Source organism: Myotis brandtii, unplaced genomic scaffold (genome assembly GCF_000412655.1).
Source record: "Myotis brandtii unplaced genomic scaffold, ASM41265v1 scaffold686, whole genome shotgun sequence".
NCBI lineage: Eukaryota > Metazoa > Chordata > Mammalia > Chiroptera > Vespertilionidae > Myotis > Myotis brandtii.
Window position 1 is genome coordinate 2,036,787 of NW_005370683.1, and position 17,444 is coordinate 2,054,230.

The following is a 17,444-nucleotide window of genomic DNA, read 5'->3' on the forward strand; positions in this document are numbered from 1 at the left end:
GTACCGGGACAAGTTCGCCCAGTACATGGCTCACGTCCGCAACTTCGCCAGGGACCTGGGCGGCGGCCACGGCCGGGTAAGCGCGGAGGGCGAGGCCCCCGGGGCAGGATTGGTCGGGGTGGAAAGAGGAAGGTTCGTTCTGTAGTTCAGGACTCCCTGGAAGGTGATGGATGCCCTTCCTTACCATGCAGGAGGACCCATCCACCCGCCCCGATGTTACTATACGATTCTTCATCTTCCCAATGTCTCAGTAGTGCAGTCAGCAAGGATTGCTCCCTTTCTGTTTATATGAGGATTGGGAAGAGTTAAACAGCTTCAATTCCAACTTTTCCACGAAGAAGGAGGTTATTAGGAAAACTCATTTGCTCACCCAGAAACCTTGTTCCCCTCCTTCTGACTCCTGCCCTTACCCTCTCTGCCTATATTTTGTACCGTTGGCCCTTACCTGAGACCAGGAAGCAGGGACCTCTCCATCCCTGCCTCCCTCTCCCACTGCACCAGCACCCTGCGGCCTGCTTAAGTAACCCCCTCCATTGGCTCCAAATGACTTGGTTTCCCTGTCACACTGCCCATATCAGCCACCTTCTACTCAGTGCAGGGAACGTCAGGGATGTGGGGAACTAGAGTTAAGAGATTAAGAGATGATATTTGTTTTAGACCTGAAGAGTTCTTTGCATCACCCCCACCTTCCCTTAATAACCCTTACCTGCCTTCTTGTTTCAGTATTGGTGGTGGTGGTGGTGGTGGTGGTGGTGGTGGTGATGGTGTGTGTGGTGGTGGTGGTGGTGGTGGTGGTGGTGGTGGTGGTGGTGGTGGTGGTGGTGGTGGTGGTGGTGGTGGTGGTGGTGGTGGTGGTGGTGGTGTGCTCGTGGGCTGCCTGCTTTTAGACCGAATAAACAAGCCTCTTTGCAGCACCCCTTGTTTATAAAGCTGTTACTTCTCTTCTGGAGGACTTCTGCACAGTGTTTGACATTGTTGGTCGCTGCCATGGTGAGCAGGGGTTTAGCAGGACTTGCACTCCATTCAAGGAGCTGTTTCCATTCTTCAGCGTCCTGGTTCTGGGGAGGGGCAACCCGGGGTGCTTCCCATTTGGGACTCCCTCCAACTCAGGCCTGGACTTAAGACGCTTCTGCCCTTGCACCTAAAAAAAAAAAAAAAAAAAAAAAAAAAAAAAAAAAAGAAAGAAAAAGAAAAGAAATGTGAAGGGCTAAAATGTTTCTACTCTGATAAACGGAAGCACACTGCTTAATGAAAAGACTGGATACTACCTATTCTTTCTCTATCCTATTTCTATCCAGATAAATTTACAAATGAGAAGAGCTAGAGAGAAGCCAGAAATTTGCTTTGTAGTGCCAGCTCGGGTTTCAAGGTCTTAGGGAAGCAATAGCTAATGGAAAGGAGTAACAGCTAGAATTATATGACGGAGAAGTCCATTCAAAAAGTCAAGCTATGGCCTCAGAAGTGAGGAAAAACTGCCCATGATTTGCAGACTTAATTATCAGGCTTCTCTGTGCTCCTCAGAAATGTTTTCCCACCACCAGTAGGGGCTGCTGTGCACGCTGCCTGGGAAAAGCTCCTGGGGAAAGGGGGTTATGAGGGTAGCAGCGGTAAAGATGCTTATGCGATTTTATCATTCTGAAGTAATTGCCCATTGCCAAACATATGATATCTTAGGATAGTTAACATCCATAGCCATAAACAAAACAAACTCCTCTAGTCTGGCACTACTTTATCTTATTTTTAAAATAGTCTTTATTAATGAACAGGTTGCAGATATAATTCCTATGTGTTTAACTCCCCTCTGGGCTTTTTTTTTTATTATCTAATCTTCAGGAGTTATGCAAAACCCAATAAGAATACTATTTAAAATTGGGATTACTGTAACCTGTCATATCCTGTATGACAATAATAATCCAAATAGTAGAGTGGAAAGAATTGTATAAATAGTTCACTATTCATTCAGACTTTCCGAGGTGAAATTTTTACATAGAATAATTCTCAGATCCTTTAACAATGTATGTCACTCCTTTGTAATAGAGGAAAAGAATAAGAACACTTGCAAAGCTAAATCAGAATTCTGTTTTAAATTACAGTGAAGTCAGAATTAAACAATGAATGCATTAGAATCAAAGCTGCTTAATGTGTAAAAATGCAATGCCATTTAGTTGAAAATAGTTATTTTTCTCACATGCATGGTTGTTCCCTTCAAATACACACTTTCAAAGTGAATTTAGGAATAAATTAACCTTCCCTCAAATTCAGCCATCCTTAATTGTAAGTTTTCCCCTTTCAAATGTTAATTTATTTACAGTGTGGGAAAAAGCTTTACTCTAGAATTTATTTATTTTTATGTATATTTTTACGGAGTTTGCTATTTTATCCCCTTTCTTCCAGGGTGGAGAACATAAGCCATTCACCATTCTATTAGAACGAGAAAATGACACTTTGGGATTCAATATTATTGGAGGTCGACCAAATCAGGTAACCCACCTTGTTAATGCATAGCTCACTCTTTGCTTATAAAATAATAACTTAGTTTTCATTTGTGGATTTTTAGTACAAAAAGCATCTGGTTTGATCTTTAAAATTATGCTTGTGATTAAATAGTTTCCTTATTGCAAATATTCCTGTACATACCTATATATTTTTTTAGAAAAACAAAGCAAAACAGCTAAAAACTTCCTTCTCTTTACTACTTAAAAAGAAAAGAGTACATTTCACATTTTATCTACCTTGTATGGCGCCATTGGCAAATTTCTTAAATAAACCTATTTCACAGTAATGTGTATAGGCAATTTCTATTTAATAATATTAGGCAATTGTATTGCCTGCTTGCACCTCCTATTGATTATGTTAAGTTGATCAGTTTTCAGATGCTTACACAGACCAGGCAGTATATGCTGAATGAATGAATGAACCATTAAAATCAGTTTTGAAATAAGGGATATTGTTTTCACAGTTACATAGGAAATGCTATGTTAAAGGACAAGAGCAGGTTTGAAATATTTTTGACTCCGCAAATCAATTCTTTTATTTAATTGAATGAATAATACTTTCTACATGGATGTCAACTGTTTTCAAAACGCATGGGTTATAATTTTTACCATATTCTGTGCTGTAGTTGCAAGTTCTATCATATCCTTTAAATACTACATCAACTTAATTTTCACTCTAACTAGAAAAAGGTGGTGAAGCTTTTAAAAAAATCATGTTCTTTAATTTTCTCAATAAACTGCCGTGAAATTTTTGCATCCTGCAATGCAGATGTTGTCCAGGGGAACTGTCTCAGAGTTGTTGGCCATATGCTCTATTTAGGTCAGGATGGCAATGGCATATTTCCTCTTTGTGTTTAGCATCTGAAAAACCTAGCAACTAATGACTGCTTTGCTTCTGTCTCTAGGACAGTCCCCATTTATTATGGAAAAAAATAGACGTCTTTTCATCATATAATTTTTGTTTCATTTCCCCCTAAGGAATATTGTTATGAATGCTAGTTAGGTGTTTGACATTTGGGTGACATTGGCCATTTTTTAGAGCCTCTTAATATTCATGCTGAGGAAGACTAATTAAGGAGAAAAATGTTATTTAACCTGCCATGTGAAATGGCATTTAAAATTATATGATGTATTATTATAAGACTAGAGGCCTGATGCACAAAATTTGTGCATGGGTAGGGTCCCTAGGCCTGGCTGGCCATCAGGGCCAATCTGTGGGGTGATCAGGGAGCCCCCTGCTGGCACCCGCCTTGGCTGGCCTGGGGTCTCCGGGCTGAGGGCAGCTCCTGCGTTGAGCATCTGCCCCCTGGTGGTCAGTTCACATCATAGTGACCGGTCATTCCATCGTTGGGTCGAGTTACATATTAGGCTTTTATTATATAGGATATTGGGCATTTTCCCTAAATAAGTTTTGCACTGTAGTTGGTTTCCTGGGACTGGCTAACATGTACTACTTGTACCATATTGGCTATATGTTTGAGGTTTACTCAATCATTAGGCTCATTACACCTGGAAATGTATAACGATTAGCTTTGAATGGGTTCTCTTGCTGCTTAGAGTTGATCCTTTGGGATTTCACACTTCAGCAAGCTCCCAGTCTTCCCTGTGACTAGAAACAGCCAGAGCTATATTCCCAAATCTGTCACATTATGAGGCTAAATTATATTTTGAAGACTATGACCACATCTCAAACCAATTATATAGTGAGGCTAGATATGCTTTTTGTTTTCTTTAACTTACAACCTTTTTAAATTATACCCTCTCTTTAGAAATGAGATGCTCTATAAATCATACTGAGGAGCCTGTTGATATCGCCTTGTACATGCCCTTTCCCCATAGTTTCTTATGTACACTTGAAAACATGAGGTAAATAGATAATCTGGCCAGAGATGCTGGACTCATTCATTAAAGCTGACATCTTGATGAATGACTGGTGTTAAGTTAAAATTCAGTGTCAAATCCCCAGTTAAGAAATAGAGTTGCATGTTAAGAAGGGTTGGCAGTGAGATATTTACTAAATTGTCCTTTATCCAACTAAAAACTTTGTTTACATCTTTCTTACTGCTAATGGTTATATTTTTAATAGAATGATCAAGAAGAAATATCAAGAGAAGGAATTTATGTTTCAAAAATTTTGAAAAATGGACCTGCTGACAGAGCAGAAGGCTTGGAGATTCATGACAAAATCATTGAGGTAAGACAATAATAAAACACAAATGTGATTCGTGGCAGAAATATTTGACATTTTAAATTTCCAAACTTATTGCTTTACCTTGGCGTGGTACTTATTAGAATGTATATTGAACTAGAGCATATAGTGCATATCTCACCTATATTAATTATTAGATATTGGGATAAAATAATAAATCTAAATGTGTTAATGAAGTTTCTAAATGTGTTAATTAATGTCTCTATTTTAATAATTGTCTATCCCCATTAACTGTGAAGGTAGTTATGTGATAATTAAGGGATTCATTTTTATAACATTTCAAAGAAAGGATGATAGATATCTGCTGAAGGACATTTTAGTGAGGAAATTTACTATTTTTAAACTTGAGATTAGTATATTATGCAGGGTGTGATTTATTTATAAATGTCTTTTAGTACTTTTTAGTTAATATGGTTATCTTCTTCCTGTCTTTTTCACATAAAAAAGAAAGGAAGCACTTTTTTTTTCCTATTGCAAAAACCTGATGGGAACTCTTCATTTTCTGTAGTGTATGTTGTAGCTGTATTGTGGTATTTGGGGTTGGCAAAGTAAATGCTTTGAAGTTATTGAAATTTGGGCTATGATAATGGAATTTTGAGTCACACTGCCATTCACCAACCCAGTGCTTTTGGAATTTTAACTGGTTGAGATAGTATTATTTAGTGTTACTGAAAATGTTTAAGGTACTGTTGTCAATGGGATTATTCCCAATGTATTAGTAAAGGCTGAATAGAAATTTGGAAGGTGTATTTGACTCTGCCATTCTTTTGGGGAAATTCTACTTATTCTAGGTTATATACTCACTAATGTTATCTTTATGAATGCTTCTATAAACTATCTTGATGGAGACTGGTTTCCTTTATTATACTTTGAATAGAGTTTTAGATCTTCATTTTTTTTCATTAAAATTTTGAATTTTGAATAATTTTACCTAGGATAGGGGTAAACAGTATAGAAGAGCCAATAGTTCTCTCTTTTGGAAAAAAAAAAGATCTCATAACATTTAGAAATGAACTGACGAGGCACTTTGAGGAAGAGAGAAGAGATGCTTTGGCTTCAAAACCGATTTTTATCTGAAGAGGCCGCTGGTAATAAGATTTTCTCCTTCCAGTTTTATAGCCAAGAAAGGACAGACCTACTTTCACTGACGCTATCCAGGTTGTCTTGACAGTTTGCCTAGTGGAGACATTTATATGCTACAGTTTCTAAAGTTAGAATTGTTCTATTTCTACTTGTACTTGTGCAGTATAATTTAAAGGGCAACATAATTCAAACAAAAGCATTTGTCCTTTTTGCTTTCTGCCTTATGTCTAAAGCCTTTTGGTTTTTCCAGTTAAATGGAAAAGGAAGGCATGCATTTGATACTATTGGAAGGGCTGGTGGAATTGAATACATATATTGAATTAACACACAAACTTACAGATACACACAATAGAAACATGTACTAGGGATTTAGAAAATAATTTATTCTAACTATGTAACAATGTTATGCATGCTTCATTAATGTTGCCTTCAAAAAGAGGAAGAAGAATTTGTCTTATGTTTTGGTATAGTATCAAAAATTTATTGGTTTTGTTAATGGAAAGAAGTAATTCTATAAAAACTATGGCTGATAAATGAAGTTCATCTAGACATCTATCTTAGACAATTACTAATATATATCAAAATAACCTTATTTAAATCATATAAGATAAAGTCAAAGACATCAACCTGGAAATCTAAACTATGATTTATAACCTGCTGTAGTTGTAATATCACCTCAACATGCATATATTAACAGTAAATGACAAGAGGTTGAAATTTGCCTCATTGATAGGATTTATCAACATGTCTTTTATGCCAAGATATACTAATAATATGCATATTTTTGTTATAGTTCTAGCATAGATTCATGTGACCGCATTTGCAGTTAAGAAATAAGTTAGACGATATGTATATTTCTGGAATGTTGTCTGTTAAATAGCATGAAATAGTCTGGAAGGGAGATTATTATAAATAGATCTCTCATATTTAGTTGTCCAGTGATGCCATCATCTTTTCAAAGTAAATAGATATTTGTCTGACTTTATTTTTTATATATACATTTAAATAAGTAGCATGTTTGTTCTTGTGCATATGTGTGTGTAAAAGATCCCAATATACCAATTAAAAATATTTGATGCTTTTCAGTTATTTTAGTTCATCTGCCATTGTGGGGCCAGTCAACTTTTCACATTTTTTAGCAGTGGAAGACTGATAAGAAATATATTGATTAATTTAAAATGTGCAGCGGCAGAAAAAGAGATTTTAAAATAGGGTTTTTTTGGCTTTTTTTGTGCTCAGTGATTTGTTTACTGAACTAATGTGAATTTCAAATGGCCATGCTGATTTAACTATAGTTCAACAAATAAATTTGTTAGCAGTATAAAGTGCACCAATAGTTCATATATTATGAAACTACTCATATGACCTACCTGCCACAGTCTGACATATGGCCAAGTGCTTTGAATTCAGTGATATATGACTGAAATTTAAAAAAAAGAAACTGTTAGACAATTTATTTTTTACTTACAGTGAATACATGCTGAAAATATTCTGGCAAGTTAATTGCTTAAAGCATACATTACAACAAGTTATGAATTGTTCTTATAAAATAAAATTTAAGTCATTCAGTTGAAGGAGAAAGGAGATATGTTATTAAAAATTTGGTTCTATTGGTTAAAGAGATTTTACTAATTCTAATAAAAATATTAGATATAATAATTTTGCCAAACTTTAACAAAGGCTAACAGCTTCCAAAATAATATTTTTAATAGTCTGTATTCCAGGGAAGCTGATCAAATCAATTCAAGGATCTTAAACGTAAAACAATCACAGTCATAAGGTAAATCTATGTCATATTTTTCACATAAAACAAGGCAAATTTAGTTTTGGAGTCAGTTCCATGAGAAACCATATTTACCACTTTCTAGTGGTAACAGAGGTTCACTTAGGCCAGGAATTCACCAGAGTGTAGATCTAAATAAAAGTGTCTTTTGCATGCTGTTTCCACCCCTTCCGGACTCAAAGGACCCACTATCAGAGGCTCAGGCACAATTCTCTAAGAGGGCAGTAGCATTACTGAAGTATCATCATGTTAGATGCCCAAGGGGAGTTGAGAATCAAAGTTCACTGCTGCTGTCAGCAACTCTTCGTCTATTATTGTTAACATAGGTAGCTAGATGTTAATAAAGAAAGGAAGCAAAAGGAATCCCCCATCAAGACTGGTCATTAGCCGGGATTTCTGAGGGAGAGAGAAAATAAGAAAGGGGAAAGTCCTCTGCTGAGTGCATGTGCAGTAGAAGCCAGGGTGGCAGCCATAAAGGGGAGGTGTCTAGCCTGGGAAAAGGGTCGGATTAGATAAGATCCAGGAAAGGGATTGGTTAGAGGGAGGGCTGAGCACAAACCTGCAAAGGACTGGAAAATTGATTGGTTATTTTGAAAAAGTGCCTGATCTTTCTCAAGCCCAGATCCTGTAATCCAAGTTTAACAAAGCTCTGGCGCTCTCTTGCCTGGTAACACTCCCATTTGTGCATGAGCATCCTCATTCTTGCTCCATAGCAGCCATGTGGGACTAGCAGCCACCTGTGACCCCCCAGGAGCTGGGCTCCAAGTGCAGGCCTGGGCACTGTTGAAGTGCAGCCAAGAACAGACTAAGCTGGCCAGATGGGGACAGAGACTAAACTGGACTGCCGTGGCATGGTACAGAATTTTTGGACACTGGCCTTATTTCTGGGCCTGATGAAGACAAGGCTGGGCTTTGGCCCCAGAGGGACAAAAGCTGAACCCAGGACGGTCCTTTGCATTTGCTCCAGTTTCAGTAATCCTTACCACTGCACTACATCATCCCATGAGTGGGTCACCTGAAATGCTTTCCTCACAATTCTGTGAAAGGACCCCATTTCTACCGGCAACATTATGTCTGTGATGCTGAAAGCAGGCCGTGCAATCATGACCCCAGAGTGGGGAAAGTGAATAGAAGGGTGGATAGTCATTCATGGGTCTTTGTTCACACTTTCTTCTTCTTACGCCTCCTCCAGCTCCTAGCCAAGTCTGTGTGATGTCTCCCAGCTTCTGGATACCAGGGATTGGGGGTGGAAGTCTGTGCAGTCTGTGAGAAGAACAATTTGGAGCAGAAAGCAGACTTTTTTATTAGTGTACATAGTAAAATCTCTTCTATGTATTGAGCTTGAAATCATGATGAAATGTAGCACCCAAGGCATTTTCATTTACTTTAGAAACAGTTCCCGCATTGAAAAATGTCAGGGTAGCACTTTCTAGAAAGTGCTGAGTATAATACTAGCAGAAAGAACTTGACAAATGCTACGTCTCAACAAGAATTTCTTAACTATTCCAGACTGCCAGCTACACTTTTTTTTTTCTGTAATGTTCTATCTTCTGCATTTTATGTGACTACTCTCACTGCTATAGTCAAAATTGTTGGTGGTTATCATGTTTATTTGCCTAAGGCTCTGCACAGTTCCATTAAAGCTGTTAATGCAGGAAATTTAAATGCAGATCGGAGCTGAACATGGAGGAATGCTGTTGAAGCAGATCTATGATGTGCTACAGCTGTATGTGCCTGATGGCACAGTGCACTGTACTACCTCAGAGCAGCCATGCTAATCTGTGTATGCAGAAAAAGCATTTGCAAGTTTTCACTTTAGTAGATCACTTGTAAATCTGGTGGACCATTAGTTGTTTGTGTGTGTACGTGTGTGTGTGTGTGTGTGTGTGTGTGTGTGTGTGTGTGTGTGTTTTGTTGTTGTTTTTTTTTTGGCAAATTGCTGATTAATTCGAACACATCACTAAACTCTTCAATAATACATTGTCATTCCACATTTTGTAAGTGTATTTTAACTGTTCAAACAACATTGACTGATTATCTGAAAGAATTAAGAAAGAACTAAAAGCAATCGTGTTAGTGCAAGTAAAGAATTGCATTTTAATGAGATTTGTAATCATGATTAAATGTTACTTACATTGAGTATATTTTTAACATCATGATCTAGTTATTATATAATTATATGTTTAATGTCTCTTGAAAATTACTGTGGTGAAGCGGGAAGAGGATGAATACTGAAATTGAGGCAATCTGGCTGGAATTCCTGTTCAGCCTCTCTTGAAATGCGTGTGGCCGTGAGCAAGCCAGCTGTGCCTCAATTTCTGTGCCGTTCATAGTTACTGTGTACGCAAAGGGCCTGGCACACGGCAGGGTTTTGGAAGCCACTATTGTGAGCCTGATGTGTCTCATTCAGTTTACGCAAGGTCGTTTCTTCTCCAGGGCACAGAGCCAAGACAGGGGTGGGTATTTTCCTTCTGTGGAGAATCCAGGTCACTCTCTCCCAGCTTCCAGTGATTCCCATTTCCATCGGCACCACAGTTTGGATGCATAAATGTAGGAAGTTTTGAGTTGTACAGTTTTCACATATTCATATGGACAGTCAGATGCAAAAAAGGCTATTGAGAGAAAACTTTATACACTCATGATTTAATTCAGTTACTCAACAACTATTTACTAAGTTCCTATAGATGCCAGATGGCATACTCTGTGTTATGAAGGAGCAACAACATCGGTTTCCTGCTCCCAAGTAGCTCATGTGGTAGAGGCCCTGTTTTCTGCCTATACGAGGCCAAGCAGGGTCTAGCGTGAAGCTGCTTCTTCACTTGTTCCAAACACAAATGGGCATCACCACCTAGTCTTAGTGGAATGACATTGGAGATTTGATTTAGTGTTCCTGTTCTCCAAGTAGTAGTTCAATTCTTTTTGAGAAAAGAATGACAGGGGTTATTTAGGAAAATAGTAGAATATGTGCATATAATATAGCACCGTCTTCTATCGACTGTCCAAGTATGCTATTTTATTTTTAATACAGGCTATGCCAAGACCTGTCAGTATCCCAAAGCGGTGGTGGAATCTGTCATTACCTAGATTCAGGCTTATTGGAAGCCCGATCCTTAGCTAGGAGCCTTTAAGGTATGCAAATGCATACAGTCCTGTGGGACAGCAAGGATAAGTCCTGCTGACCACCAGGGCCAGGCGATCTATAGGTTTTCCCTGGGTGGCAGGTATGGAAATCCAGATGAGTATATACGTTCCTTTCTGGGAGTTACTGGGGAGCTGTATCGAAGCAAAGGGAGCGTACAAAGATGGGATCTCTGGCCTATGTTCCCTGAGAGCACTTCCACAGCCTCTGGATGTGTTCCAACCCGAGGCCTTCCCCTAAGGCAGAAAATACTGGGGAGCTGTCTCGAAGCAGAGGGAGCGTACAAAGATGGACTCTCTGGCCTATGTTCCCTGAGAGCACTTCCACAGACTCTGATGTGTTCCAACCCGAGGCCTTCCCCTAAGGCAGAAACTCCAGGACAAGCAAGTAGGCCTCTTTCATAGAAAGGCTGGGGGTGGCTCATCCTGCTTTCTGTGTAGTGTCCTGGGGATGGTAGCCTTCCAAAAACTGTCTCCCCATTGTTCCAATCCCATGGGACCCAAAAGGCATCCTCTGGACAGCAGCCACCCAAACTGGGGACCAAACACATAGAAGTGTCCTGCTCTGAGAGATGCTGGAGCTCTGGAGCACTGCAGAGCGAGAACAGGAAGGTAGTGCCTGCCCTCCACTGTCTCAGAAGGTTTATGTCAGCCCTTAGAGGTGTGTTCCATGAGAAGCATGCCCCTCAGGCTGCCCTTGGGATGATAAACTAATAGGCCTCTTTCACAGGAAGACATCTCCCGGGCCTGTTGCCTCTGGCTGTGCCCTGGGAGTGGTGGCAGCTTAAGAACTCTTTCTCCATCGGTTACAGTCCTAGGGGACTGGGAGCACAAGCCCCTCAGGCCATCAGAACCAGGCAATGGAGAGGTGTCCTCTGGCAGCAGCAGCAAAAATCAGGGCCCCAGGCAAGGGCTCCTTTCTGGAAGATCCCAGTGAGCTGGAACGAGCCAAGGAGAGCAAGCAGAGATGGTGTCCCCTGGCCTCTGTCCCCTGAGAGCCCTTCCATGGTCTCTAGGAGTGTGCCAAACCAGAAGCCTTACCCTAAGGCCAAAGCTCCTGGTCAAGCCACTAGGCCTCTTCCTTAGGAAGATGAGGGGTGTGCTTCTGTCCACGCTCTGGGCAGTGCCCTGGGAGCAGTTGTCTGCTAAGAACTATCTCTTGGATTACGATCCCATGGAACCCAGGAACATAAGCCCGCCTGGCCTCCAGAGCCAAGCCATCAAGGGGCGGACCCTCCTAGCAGTTACCAAAGCCGAGTCACCAGATGTAAAATCAGGACGCCAGATGTGTGTACAGATCCTCTCCAGGAGCTACTGGTGCTTTGGAGAGAGGCAGAGGGAGAGTGCAAAGATGGTGCCCTCCAGGGAAATCAAAGGGGGAGGGGAGAGAATAAAGGAAAACAAAGAAAAAAGAGAAAGATGGTGTTTGCCAGCTTCTATAAGGCAGAGGGAGAGCATGGAGGATGCCACCCACCGGCAGCGCTGCTTCCGTGCTAGGGCCTGGGTGGGCGCATCTGCATTCAAGTCTTTATCTGCCATTTTTCCGCTTGCCAAGCGCCACTTTGGTCTTCATAGCAAGGTGTGTTTTGGGGGCTAGTCTGTCAGGTGCCGGTCTTAATAGTTGGGGTGCCCAGAGTGGGGTACAAACCCTCACTGCTCAGGGAGAAGATCCAGGATTTGAGTTTCCAATTGTGGGTCACTGTGCCAGGGATGGAGTTTATGGCAAAAATGTATCTCTGCCTTTGCTACCCGCTTCTTTGTGGTCCCCTTTCACTTACCTGATGCCTAGGTGTCTCTCCGCCATTTCTAATTTCTTGGATTTGTTTTTTCCAGAGGAAATTGTTTCATATTCAAGTGTAGATTTGGTATGTCTGTGGGAGGAGGTGAGTTCAGCCTCTTCCTATATTGACATCTTCAAGTGGAACTCCCCTAGTACATTGCTGAGATTTATTTTAAAATGAGCTCCGAGTTGATTTTAGGTCAGATTTCAAAATAAGCCATGTCTTGTGTGTTTCGCCCTCCTGTTTCCTTCAATGATCGTAGTCATCTGGCATCTTCTTTCTTATTTCTCTGTAGCATTCGTCTTTAGGAACACAGATAGATATTTGAGTAATAGATTTGCCCCACTCTGGGTATCTGAACTTTAACTGGAGGTAGCGCCTTAATGACTCTCAAGTTTTGATCATTTTCACCTTGACTAGCACAGTAGCTTTGGGAGTAAACTTTCCCTTCACCCGGTCTCAGCCATTTGCAACTCAAGTTGCCTATTACTGTCAGGGTTGTCTTTTCTTATTTTTTATTTCCCCTCCTTAAGGTCATCAGGTCCTTCATTCACATTACATTGTCAACAGGATAAAATCTAAATTTATTAAAGAAGTAAAAATGGACCTTCAAAACCTTTATTCTTTTTAAATTTTTTTTTCCCTTTCAGACTCCCCTCAACTGTCGTAACATGAAACTCCTCCCCTTTCTTATCTTCATGCCTGTCTGCCTTTATTCCTTCTTTTCTTTTTACCTGGTGTTCTCACCCCACTCCCACTCCCACAACTGTTCAGGAACTGGCAAGTTTCTGAGTAGCCTCAAAAATCCTCCACTCCCTGACGCCGCCCCTCAAATCCACCAATGGGAATTATTCTCTTATCTCTGTTGCCAGTAGGTTTTTATACCTCTCACTTTCATTGCATTTTTCATATGCTATGCTGTGTATTTATTCTTTGATGTTCTTCTCCTCCCACAAATGTATAGGTTTCTTAAATGTGGTTTAAAATTTTATTGAACTTAATAGCTCCAGCACCCCTCCTGCTCTTAGCATTGTGTCTGGCAAACTACAGGCAATCTGTTCATTTTCTTTGATGGAATAAGTGAATGCATAGACTTTGAGCTCGAAATTTTAGGCATTATGGTGTAAATACAAAGGCTTTTCAGGTGCCAGGTGGGCAGGTCTTGAAGGCTGTCCCTGTTACATCCTATTCCTTCTCTTTGCATCTTTATCACCAGGGAAGACTTGCTGTAAGTTTCAAAATCTCTGTGATCTAGTGATAATAGACTGAAAAAATTTGTATTTCTCTACACTTGTTTCTTCTAGTCTGTAAATAAGAAAGAGCCCAAGTCTACAATACAGTGTTTCATATTCTGCTTATGTAAATTCTTGAATTGGATCTGAATAAATGTGTGTCCGCCTTCACCCTGATGCATAGTTTTGTTATTGAACTTGAACACTGGTAAAGCTGACTGAATTCACATGCTTGCCTGCAAAGCAGATTTGTAGAAAATGGCACTGGACCGAACATGGAATTGAACAAAAACATGATTAACCACAGAGGAATGGGAAAGATGAAAGATGTTTTCAGTGGTTCCAAGTTTTGTAGATGGTTTGGTGAAAAGACAGTTAGAAGCTTCCTAGATCACTGAGAAGTGGCCAGGGAAAGTCTTTGAAGTTCTGTTGCTGAGAGCTGCTTGGAATAATTAACAGTAGCCCCAGTGTGAGGCGCTTTCTGAGGAAGCTTAAGGACGAACTCATTGAGCTTGTTGCCTGGAACTCTTTAAGGCAATTTTAAGAAGGCTGTCCTTTTGTAGAATACATGCTGTTATATTGCTAGTAAATTGTGGTGTGTTTCTATAGACAGGAATACAAACTTCTCCATTCTTTCCTAAGACATTGTTCTTTCTACTCCAATGTGAAAGCATCACAAAGGAGAAAAGGGCATGGATTTGGTGCCTGGTTCTCTCAACCCTGTGAATTATTGTGGCCACTACACAGTCCAGTGGCTTTATGGACAGTACCTTTCAGCTTCCCTCTTTTTTAGCAGTTGATAGTGAGTGTTCTTAAGAAGCTTATCCTTTTGTAATCAGTACCTTGGGTAATTCATTATTATCTTCAAGTAAAACAAATAACCCCAAAGAATAAGCATTATTCATTATATGGTTTAAAATATTTTAAACAATTTTATATTGCCCTAAAGGTATGGTAATAAATCTTGAACTCCTATGATTAGATGAGCAATTGACTGTGCTGCTTACTTGATAGGGAAGTAGTTATTTTTTATAATATAGATTAGGATAAAATTTAGCACTGAATAGCTAAAGAATACATAATATTAAAATGAATTTATGGTATTGTTATGTAAAATTGGGTAATTTGATAATTTACCCACAAAATGTTTCATATTGAAGGAAACAATATATTTACTTTATGAAATCATAATTAGAAGAGAAATCATTAATTATTAAAATGTTAGTCAAATAAAACAATCCATTTTCTACTCTGTTTCTATGAGTTTGACTTCTTTTGTTCCTTATATAAGTGATACCATGCAGTATTTGTCTTTTTTCTGGCTAATCTCATTTAGCATAATGCTCTCCAGGTTTATCTATGTTGTGTCAAATGACAGGGTTTTTTTCTTTTTCATGACTGAATAATATTCTGTTTTTTGAGGAACTTCTATATTTTTCATAGTGGCTGCACCAATTTACAGTCTCAACAACAGCACACAAGACTTTCCTTTTCTCCACATCCTCACCAGCATTTGTTTTCACTTATCTTTTTGGTGGCAGTCATTCTAACAGGTGTGAGAGGTAGAATCTCATCCTGGTTTTGATTTGTATTTCCCTCAGGATAATGAGGTCAAGTAAGAGTTCTTGGGTCTAAGCCCTTAACCATCACCTGACACTACCCATTATTAAGAGTTATATCTAGATGATTCAAGGTAGATAATGTGTAATTAGTTAAAGTAGATTTGATGACATTAATGGAAGGCATTTTATGTTTGGTTAAGGAATTAGGTTCTTACAGTTTGGCAATGAGGAATCAGTGATCACTTTTGAACAGGGGAACAGATTTGATGAAATTAATGGAAGCCATTTTATGTTTGATTAAGGAATTAGGTTCTTACAGTATAGGCAATGAGGAATCAGTGATCACTTTTGAACAGGGGAATGACATGAGTAATGCAATGATTAGAAGAGTAATCAAAACTTGACTTCACTGATGTTTAAATAGATTGGAAAGTGAAGGTACTTGAGATAGGGAGACTAGTGGGTGAGTACCACAGTTGCCTATAAATGCAGTAATAAGGGCCTGTAGCAAATACATAGAATACTGCCCAAAGGTAGTGGCAACCCTGATACTTTATTCATCATACTTATCTTGAATATTTTCCCTTGTCTTTACTTTTCTACAATATACTCATCTTAAATCAAGAGTGGTGCTTGATGCTTATGCTTAAGTAGATTTTTACAGAAGAGTCACAAATCCTAAGTATCTAGTGCAATGAATGAGCATAAAGTGAAGTCACCCATGCAGCCAGCATTCAGATCAAGAAACATCATTACAGGCACTTCAGGAGTCTCCTGTATTCTTCCTCCAAGTTTTGCCATTTTTAAATTTTGTATAAATAGAAATACTCAATAGGTATTCTTTAGAATATGACTTTTTTATTTAAAATCATGTTGGTGAAGTTCACCAATGTTGCATCTGACTGTAGTTTCTTCATTCTTATAATTGTGTGACTATATGACTACACCACATTTTAGTTATCAATTTGATCATCAGTGGCATCACTAGTTCTAGATTATTATAATAACAACTAGAGGCCCAGTGAACAAAATTCATGCAAGGGGGTGGGGTCCCCTCAGCACAGCCTTCACCCTTTCCAATCCGGGACCCCTCAGGGGATGTCCAAAACCGGCAGTTGGACATCCCTCTCACAATCCGGGACCACTGGCTCCTAACTGGTCACCTGCCTGCCTGACTGATCACCCCTAACTGCCCTCACTGCTGGCCTAGTCACCCCCACCTGCCCCCCCTCCCAGCCTGGTCGCTCCCACCACCAGCCTGGTCACCCCTAAAAGCCTCCCCCGCCGGCCTAGTCACCTCTTTCTGCCCCCTCTGCCGGCCTGATCACCCCTCACTGCCCACCTCTGTCGGCCTGGTCACCCCCAACTGCCCCCCTGCTGGCCTGGTCACCCCACGCAGCCTGCTGTTCGGTCATTTGGTAGCCCCTCACCCTCACTGCCCCCCAACCCCTGCCGGCCTGGTCACCCTTTGCAGCCTGCTTGTTCAGTTGTTTGGTCGCTCCTCACTGCCTCCCCGCTGGCCTGGTCACCCCATGCAGCCTGCTGCTCAGTCGTTTGGTCATCCCTCATTAACCCCCCTGCCACCCTGGGCGCCCCACGCTGTTTGGTCGTCCATTCGGTTGTTTCAGTTGCGAAGGTCGCTTAGGCTTTAATATATATAGACTAGAGGCCCATTGCAGGAATATTCCTGCAAGAATAGGGCTTCATGCGGCTGGAGCAAAGCAGAGAAGGGAGTGAAACTCGCTGAGGCGGGCTTCGCTCCCGCTTCAAGCCCCTGCAGCTGGTCTTGCCCTCCCGCTCCCAACCGCTGCCCCTTCCCCTCCAAGCCGCTGCCCCTCCCATCCCCAGCCACTGCCCCTTATGCTCCCAGCCACAGTGGTTGGGCTTGACCTCCCGCTCCCATCCCCTGGAGTCACCTCTTTCTGCCCCCTCTGCCGGCCTGATCACCCCTCACTGCCCACCTCTGTCGGCCTGGTCACCCCCAACTGCCCCCCTGCTGGCCTGGTCACCCCACGCAGCCTGCTGTTCGGTCATTTGGTAGCCCCTCATTAACCCCCCTGCCACCCTGGTCGCCCCACGCTGTTCAGTTGTCCATTCAGTTGTTTCGGTTGCGACGGTCGCTTAGGCTTTTATATATATAGATGCTTTGAACATTTTTGTA

At 40.7% G+C, this 17,444-nt stretch overlaps 1 protein-coding gene across 1 annotated transcript in view; it reads left to right on the forward strand.

Moving 5' to 3' along the window:
• Positions 1 to 6: 6 nt before the first annotated feature.
• The window catches only part of PDZRN4 (PDZ domain containing ring finger 4), a 351,386-nt gene continuing 333,948 nt past the window's right edge, over positions 7 to 17,444 (forward strand). The window contains exons 1-3 of the mRNA XM_014529579.1: positions 7 to 76; positions 2,395 to 2,481; positions 4,582 to 4,689. Coding sequence (XP_014385065.1) covers positions 26 to 76; positions 2,395 to 2,481; positions 4,582 to 4,689 — 246 coding nt within the window. The 5' untranslated portion in view covers positions 7 to 25. The remainder of the gene's footprint in view (positions 77 to 2,394; positions 2,482 to 4,581; positions 4,690 to 17,444) is intronic.